Source organism: Phoxinus phoxinus, assembly GCF_949152265.1.
Source record: "Phoxinus phoxinus genome assembly, chromosome: 10".
In the NCBI taxonomy this organism is placed as follows: domain Eukaryota; kingdom Metazoa; phylum Chordata; class Actinopteri; order Cypriniformes; family Leuciscidae; genus Phoxinus; species Phoxinus phoxinus.
This window is the reverse complement of record NC_136885.1, coordinates 19697309-19706749: the sequence shown is the minus strand read 5'-3', so window position 1 is coordinate 19706749 and position 9441 is coordinate 19697309. Positions and strand designations below refer to the sequence as shown.

The window sequence follows — 9441 nt, the reverse complement described above, 5'->3', positions numbered from 1 at the left end:
TACATTCCATCTGGCAAAACTGAGATGGAACATTTTTATTTTATTAATAACTACTAACAAAATGTTTTTTTTTTTTTTTTCAAAAATAACACCACACAGGCATTAATAAACACCTAATGGATCAGATTATGTCAAAAACTCAATTTCGACCAAAAGTGGAGATAGAACCTTATAATTCTAAGCTCACGAAATATTGTATTTATATATCTGTGTATTATATATAGTGTAAAATGCCACACTTCTCATGGGTAGATAACAAGGCTATTTATAACTTCTGTTTTGTCTGGTGATTTTATTAAAAAATATGTCATATTAGCCTCTGAGGGCTACTTAATTAGATTAAAATTTTAATATTTTGAATGATAATTCAGCTATGCTGATCTACGTTACTGGACATAATATTCAGAAACATTGTTAATAAATGGCAGGTGTTTTATTTTTGATAAATAAGACAAATTATACACAAAGCAACACATTTTCTGTCAGAGGTAATAAAGATTTGCTAAACTGAAATAAATACACAATAGTTTTTAAAGAAAGAGAGCAAAATATGGATGGTCAATATGTAAACAACAGGATTTTAGTAAAAAATTACTTGTCCTATATATTAGTGTTCGGCCTATAAAACGTCTTGTTGATTCCTAATAGTATGATTTAGGTCATGGTTATGGGAGATGTTTGGGATTTTGGAGTCACAATTCTCATGGAAGTAAAAACAGTTCTGTTAGTGAAAAAGGAAGAAGTCTTTGAAGCATCTAATTTCTCTTGACAAAGGATTCATACAGGGAGGTGAGCTGGTCCTTCAGGTCCTGTGCGTAGGGGTCCAGCTTTTCCTGCAGGTCTTCAGCGTAGGGTGTGAGACTCTGCTGGACCATCTGGGCTCTCTCTCTAATCTGAGCCTGAAGATCCTCAGCCAGAGGGGTCACGGTCTTCTGGAACTCCTGCAGACGTTGGTCAACCTTCTCCTTGATCTCAGCAGTGTAGGGCTCCAGCTGAGCCTGCAGCTCCTTTACGCTCTGCTCCAGCTTTCCTCTCAGCTCCTCACTCTTCTGGAGCAGAGTGGCTTTCAGGGTCTCAGAATCCAGGGATTCTGCATATGGAGTCATGGCTGTCCTGAGCTCCTCCACTCTCTGCTGGATCTGGCTCTTGAGGTTGTCAGCATAGGGCTCCAGCTGGTCTCTCACAGTGATCAGGTCCATGCCCAAACGCTCCCTCAACACTTCAGTCTCTTTGGTGATTCTGGTCATCAGCTCTTCAGCCAGAGGATCCATCTGTTTCTTGAGGGTGACGGCATATTCACTGGCCACATCGGCACTCTGGGTCAGTCTAGCACTGTTAAATGGAGAAGGAAATTTGAGTTTCATATCAGGGCACAAGAAATAGTCTAAATAACAGTATCCTGCAGGTAAACATTCTTGACTTACTTGACGTCCTGTCCCAATTGGGAAGACCTGATCATCTTGACGGTTTCATCTGCAGTTTGTGTTGCCTTTGAAACATAGCTCCAGAATGCATCAGTCAGCTGCTCCAGCTGTGGCTTGGGCTCATCAGCAGAGAATAGGCTGGCCTGGCAAACTGTTGATGGAGCATTTCAGTTTGATCACATGGTATTGGTAATAGATTCTGTACATTTTTCAAGCCTTAAAATATTTTCATATAGTCAATTTCTCACCTGCAAATACAGCAAGTGCAAGAACCACAACAATCTTCATGGTGTTCAGTTTTAGTCTATAAGTAAAAAACATGTTTAATGAATGTCTCTCTCTTTTACATAAATGTAAATAGTGCTGTATTTTGAATTTACTAAAAAGTGTAAAAGTTCTTACCTGTGCCAGTATGTTTTAATTGAAGCTGTCCTGCCTGAAGAACAAGTGTGAAGGTTGCTGTTTTAAATCTGTATTTATATAGCATAGGGAGGTGATTGCCATAGTGGAAACCCAAAGTCCAGTGGGTAGTGCCTTGCTGTCACTACTCCACATCATAATGCCCCGACTGTACCTTCAACCACACAGATTCAGATTCAGAACAGTTAATGATAACAGTGGAACTTTGTCTTTAAACGCAGTAATGCATTTTTTGATGAAGTTTTAATTGGGCCAAAAGTGAAAATATATAAAATATTTATATGACTTAGCACTTAACATTACACAGATGTCATTAAAGGGAAGTTTAACTAGTATTCCCCTGCTTCCTAAAACAAACAAGAAAAGTATACATAATGGAAACATTAATTTTATTAAAATCTTAAAGCCTAAACTAAGCTATCCATAAAAATCCAATTATTTAAGGTCCATATTAGGTAAATAAAACCAGACAGAGCCCCAAATTTGAACATTTGACCTAATAAAACAACAAATGATAAAAGACGTTCTGCACACCCTGATAAGATCTGACACATCACCCAAAGCCTATTGATTATGTGTCTGTTGGTATTAGGTAGGCTATTTTTACTCTTGTCATTTAGTTTTAATTCAAGGAGTTACCTTTATTAGCAATTATAATAATTTGCCATTTATTAAGTAATACATAAATTGTTTCAAAGGAAATAGACTCCACATAAACTGATTCTGTATCCATGGAATGTCCTGGTTGCGTCCTGAAGGAGGGAACGGTGGACGTAGACGACGTCGACTGGATGAGGATCACGCTTAGGGAGCCTGTCTTCTTCGTACTACTATTTAATCAAGCCAATTCAACATTGGCGTGTGTGATTACAGTAGTGGTCCAGCAGTAGTGGCGAGGGAGTGGTGAACGGTGGGTTGCATACACAACCAGGACGTTCCCTTTCAGTCGAGAACGTCAGGCGTAGTCAATGTCTACTGAATGGGGATACTGAATGAAAACGGCACTAATGCTGCCATCTTCCAGTGCCTAGACAGAAGCCTCCTGATCCCCCAGCGATTTAAGCCAGAGAAGGGACAAGCCTTTAGGCCAGGGAAGTCACTGCTGTTCCTACAGGACCAGTGGGAAAGCGGTCCCTGTACATGGATGGAAGGGATGCTGCGGAAGCCACATCCTGCCCACAGGGAGGGAACATGTGGAGAATACACATATGGACTGGGTGAATTGACGGGCAGTACAATATATGGAAGGTCACTGGGGAGGCTCCAGCCTATAACAGGGGGGAGCTACTAACCAGTCAGTGATGGCAGAAAGCTCTGCCAAGTAAACAGGGAGGGAACATGTGAAGAATACACATATGGACTGGGCGAATTGACGGGCAGTACAACAAATGGAATGTCACTGGGGAAGCTCCAGCCTATAACAGGGGGGAGCTACTAACCAGTCAGTGATGGCAGAAAGCTCTGCCAAGGGAAGACACGGGAAGACATTCGCCGCAGGGAGCCGTATCGTGGAAGAATACACATATGGGATCACCGTAGGGATCACAACATATGGACTCAGCCTAGCACAAGTTCCACCAGTGCATACAAGTGGTAGGCCTGGCTTTGGACGCTCCGCTGTGTCCGTCGCTGGAGGGTATGGAGGAACTCAGCAGGGTTCGGTTTAAGAAGGAACTCTACTGGAGCAAGAATTGCGCACGTATCCAGTCCAAGGAGAGGAATGCCACAGCAAGCTGACACGTCAAACCGGGCTCACAGTGAAACTGGCTTCATGAGAAGGGAGCCCACGGGAAGCAGCTGTTCGACTATAGGTGTCGCCCAGCCCCCAACTCTAGAATTTCTGTCAGTGAAGCACGCTGTGTCAATGCCTAGGCGGGAGCACACACTCACTTCAGAGGAGCTCACCACCTAGGTGGACACATGCATCTTTAGAATTTTCACCAAGATGAAGGCAGGCACCATTTCAGTGGGCCAACCTCGCTTGGAAACAGCCTTCCCTTTCTGCTGATTTCCTTAACAGACAAGAGCTGGTCTGAGGTCCTAAGGCTTGCGTTCTGTGCACGTATAACCGCAATGAAGCGGACGGACAGGGAAAGCCAGGGCTGGGTCTGCCTCCTCCGGGGCAGCGCTTGCAGTCTCAATACCTTGCCCCACCTTTAGGGAGAGGTAGGAACCTTTAGCACATATTCAGGCCAGGGTCTCAGCTTGTGAGAGTTAGCCAGCCCAAATTTCAGGCAAAGCTCGTTGACCGAAAGCGAGTAAGTCCCTACCCTCTAGTAGAGACCAGGCGAGCAGGAGAACTGTTTCTTTAAAAACAGAATTTTTAACTCACTGCCTGCAGTGGCTTCAAGGGCGGTCTCTGCAGTGCAGTAGCAACAGAGATAAGGCTCAAGGATAAAGAGGGGCGCAAGGCATTCATTTCCTTGCTCCCTCAGGAACCTGACGATTAGGACATGCTTCCCATGCTACTTCATCATGATGTGCATCAAAAAATAGAGGCAACATAATTTTAAGGGTGGAGGACACAGCCCTCACTCCAACCCATCTTGCAGGAAAGAGAGCACTGAAATGACCGATCGCCTTCAGGATCTCCTTCTGTGAAGACTCACTCAACGATTAGGTTCTACTTCTATTTGGCGTAAGCAAAACTTTCTCTAACTCTCGCAGAAGTGACGATGACTATCACATAATCCTGCGGTAGCTACCTGAACCTCCGCGTCCAATTTTCCAATTGACCGGCCTGAAATCCCTCCAGGGGTCTCAACACTAGATGTGAAGAAATCACTGAGCTTCAGGAGCATCTCTGCTCAATACTTGAGTGTGATGAAAAGCACTGAACCGGTGCCAAGCGACAATGAATCACATACCGTATTTTCCGGACTATAAGTCGCTCCGTAGAATAAGTTGCATCAGTCAAAAAATGCATCTTGAAGAGGAAAAAAACATATATAAGTCGCACTGGACTATAAGTCGCATTTATTTAGAAATTTATTTCACAAAATCCAAGACCAAGAACAGACATTTAATCTGGAAAGGCAAATTATTCAACTAACTTACACAATAGCACAGAACAACAGACTGAATAGGTGTCCGGCATGTTAACTTAACACAGGGTTTCCCGCAGCACTTTGGAACTAAGGCGGCCGCCTAAGCAACACACGCCTGCCGCCTTAACTACGTCATCAAAGAAAATAATATGAGCTATATCTGCCGTGTTACTCTGTCCTGTTTAGAGCTTAGATTCTCTGCCCGAGCCCGATATTTCCCCCCGCTATACTCAGGCCGGGCCCGTGATCTAGAGACGTGCGGCGTGGGACTAGATTTGATGCGCGAGCGCGGGGCGGTAATGCACTCACTCTGTGTGTGCGGGCTGCGGGAGAATAAAAAGATTAAATAGAAATATCTATGAAAAAATCATATAAAAACGAATAAATTGTTATTCATCTGTTGCAGAAAAAAGCAACAAGAACAACTAAACAAAATAGAAACGATTTACAGGCCAGAGTTTCTATTTGTAACATGTTTGTAGCGTTGAGCGATGTAGCCAATCACAGACATATGGTGTTGATTTCGTGAACGCAATGGCCAATCAGAAGCATTTAAGATAGAATCCCCTCACCGCTCAAAACAGACTTTTTGTTCAGTGCTGAACTCTGCATGCTGGCAAATCCTCTGGTTAGAAAAGATATGAAAGATTCATTATGCAGTCAGCTTCATTGATAATAACAGAGATGTATGAGATCGCGATGAACTGATGTCAGCTTTTTAGGAGTTATTAAGGGAGCGCACTTTGTGCGCATTCAGTCATGGCAAACCATGCACGCAGCCTGCTTTTATGTTAAATTAACAGTGGTTTGTGAATGTTAATGCTTTAGTAACAAATAATTTATCAGGAGCATTTATGCTGATGTGTATGGTGGCGACACGTAGGCTAACACAAAGTTAATTAGTTACACAAAGTTAAGTTACACCTTAACTAACACATTTTCTGCGGGAAACCCTACACAATAGCACAAAGAACATATACCTGGGAGGCTGATTAACATAAGCCAGCGAGTCCAACAAGTTACCGGTAAGCAAGTTCACCAAGCTCCCGCGATCTCATTCCACAACACTGAATCCATTGAATTCTTCCTCGGTGCCGCTTCTGAACAACTCCGCTAACTAGAGCGCCCTCTCGCGGCTGTAGACGGTAATGTTTTCTCTTGGTTCATCTCAGTCAGTATGAATTCATTTTGATATATAAGTCGCACCTGACTATAAGTCGCAAGACCAGCAAAATACTATGAAAAAAAGAGCCAGTGTCTGTCCAAGGGTTGTCCGCTCGGACAGAAATAACACAACTGGCAGAGGAACGAATCCGGAGAGGCAAACAGATGTAACTGTGCGGCCCCGAAGTGGTCCTGGGGATGGAGTCTCCACTCTCCCAAGCCATAGGCTATTGTGAGGCTCGTCGGGGGCATGATTGAGCAGGCCGGAAGAAATAGTGGAATAAAGCAACCTCAGAAGCTTCTGTACCAGTATGGAAGTAAAATAATGCCAAATGTTTTTGAAACAAAAAAGCCTGTTAAATTGCACTACTTAAAAAAAAATGCATTGCTTTAACCATGCTTGCATTTTAATGCATTGTATTTTTAGGGCTTGCATTTTTATGGGCTGAGATTGAACATGGTTGTTTATTTAAGCTGTGAATATTTCAATTCAAAACATTTCAAACACATTTTCATTAAAGATACAATATGTAACAATTTTTTAATGAAAGATCCAAAAATCACTTGGACAGTGAGATATATTTCCTGCAGTTATGTACTTACAATATCCCAAAAGTCTCCAAAGATTTTTTTATTTCAGAGAAATTCCAATTTTAAATAATTGTCCGTCCCGGAAAAAAATGTCGCCTGTCAGTGATGCAATATCCGCTCTATCCTTGGTTTCCGCAATATCACGTGGATAAATGCGGAAGTGGTGGTTATAGCTGTTGTGTACATCATGGATCACAATTACACTTTGGCGAGTATTGAAGTGCCAACAAAACGTAAGCGTCGGGGATACAAGCAGAATTTGTGACAAACGGAGGAATAAAACAAGGATAAATATCGGTGTGGCGTGAAAAGTGAAAAGTCACAAAAAGTGAAGTGAGAGAGAGAGAAGGGGGACAAAATCAATAAAGTTCCTCTAGCTGGGACACAAACTCGGGTCTCCCACGTTATATGATGGCACACTTGCCCATGACACTATCGTGATACGATATAACAATTTTATAAATTATACAAAATTGTCGGCCGCGTCCCCGCACCCACGCATGTAATAGCCTATTATGATTTCCGTCATTATTTTAATATATTTGTGTACCAGGTGGGCCGGCCCACATTGGCCGGCCAGTCCGTGACCGAGATTATGGCAGTGCAATTAAATACAATCTGATATCTGTTGTTAAAAAATATTAAGCCATTACTTGCAAATGTCCGTTCAAATTTCATTTTACTACGATTGGTTTGAACACGTAAAACAACACTTCATTAACTATAAACATCCTAAAACTACACAGCATTAACCTAACAAATCATTTGACAAATAGCTGTAACAGGATAATATAGCATAACATTTCGCGTTCCTTGTAGTTAATTCATTATCATGACATAAAATTTCACATTCAGACGTACAGGTAATACAAAAACTAATAAATGACCTCATCCGTGATCATGATTCATTAATACCATACGTCTCTGAATATTGAAAACGACATCTCCCATCGTTCCACTCTCCTTCATAGCGTCATCAAACTTCGCCTTTGTTATTGTTGGAAACAGCGCCCTCTTGTGGCTTAAAATCTTACATACTGTAGCTTTAATACAAATTCAATAATCCATATTCACTTTTCATATTTCACTACCGAAACTGTTTCAAAATACAACCTATAATATTCAACAGGCAATTTTCAGTCCATTTTATTTCGCTTTACAAATTAGCTTCCACAAATTCGACAGTAAATTCAACATTGACATCCAAGAACTGCAGGAAAAGCAGTAGATTACCGAGCATAATCTCCATCTGCTGTTAATCAACCTCACCAGCAGGTGGTGCAAGCGTGTGTTGTTGACGAAGACCAGAGCATGTTAGAGCAAGCCATTCATTGATACTGATTTATAGAAATGTAAGTGTATTTGTGATTATTGTGAGGGCTGTTTTCATGTTTAATTCAGTGTCTTCACGGTCCCTTTGTAGCCTACATGCATGTTTCTCTACCGAGAACGAGATTATAATGTTATTACCCCGATGCTGATGTACGGAACAAATGTTACATTTGAGGTAGACATATATTTCTCTTGGTTGTTATATATCGCGGCGATGTGCTGCAGTACTGGGGTTTCCCTCAATAATTCAGGATTGCTGGACATATAAAACGTTTAGCTTAATGGACTAATACAGTGATACCAAACTCACACCTAGGGTTCTCAAGTCTCACGCATTGGCCGTGAGACACACGCAATTCAACCAGTTCACACGCTCACACGCCACACCGTGTATTTCTCACGCTGAAAAAGCAATGCCAACCAAGTTGTCCAGTAAACTTTATATATAACGTTGTATACAAGGCGCAGACACACAAAGTGAAGTGTCCTGCCGCCCGCACGTATTTCGGCCAGATTGCGTTCGTTACTAGGCAACATGGATGCGCGAAGTCGCGAACACACGGAAGTTGACGGAACATTCTCGGCTACCGTACGTTCGTTACTAGGTAACCAACAACATCGCACGAACACATGTGATGGAGAAGGTAAGTTGGAAGAAAGCTTGTGTAACAGCCTAGATTAGAACATATAGCCCATATACATTATTATTGATGCAGTCAAAAGCTCTACAACTACTTTGCAACCTGGCCAGAAGCTTTGGCTCAGTTTGGCTAGCTTACGTTATCTGAAACTAAGGGAAATGTTAAGGAAGGAGTGAATGTATTTCTTAATTTTATTTTAAATTGTATATTATACTGTATTAATAGTCTTTCTAGTTACATTAAGCCAAGGCTACATGTATTAAAGCAGAGTGCTTTGGTTAATATTTTATATCCTGTCAAAATAAGCTGGAGTGTGTACTCTTGTTCGTACAGACACACACACACACAATGCAAAAATATTTGTTTTTTTTCCAAACAGTTTGGAGCAATTTGTTATATTTTTGTCATTTTTGTATATTTGTAATTTTGAATATAACATTAAAGAGTATATTTGATGTGATAAATTGCTCTGTCATTTATCAGATTTACCAATTGTTAAAATTTCTATTTGTGCTGATTAATTATGAACAATTGGTAAAATTGAGGGGTGGGGGCGGGGCTCCATTAGGGCTCCTCCCCTAACCGCATGTGATCTCACTCCAAGCTTTTGATAAAACTTGAGAACCCTGCTCACACCTAAGGCTGTACTATATGGCTACAGGCAAGCAGATGGACTCAGAATATGAACTTAATGCGCAAAGTTTCACCCTAAGCGTTTCCCAGTGATATACTGGCTGTAAAGTTGGCTTGACATTGGACATTCGCACATTTAGGGACCCTCTCTAAAGTTACGACATTGGTATACACGTTTCGAACTTCAAT

General features: G+C 41.6%; 1 protein-coding gene across 1 annotated transcript; it reads right to left on the bottom strand.

Annotated features, from left to right (window-relative positions):
* Positions 1–755: 755 nt before the first annotated feature.
* LOC307005525 (uncharacterized protein) lies at positions 756–1712 on the bottom strand (the record flags this gene model as incomplete). Its single annotated transcript, XM_079625776.1, has 3 exons — positions 756–1332; positions 1425–1575; positions 1673–1712. The coding sequence occupies 3 exons, from the start codon at positions 1710–1712 to the stop codon at positions 756–758; spliced, it is 768 nt and encodes a 255-aa protein (XP_079481902.1).
* Between the last annotated feature and the right edge of the window lie 7729 nt (positions 1713–9441).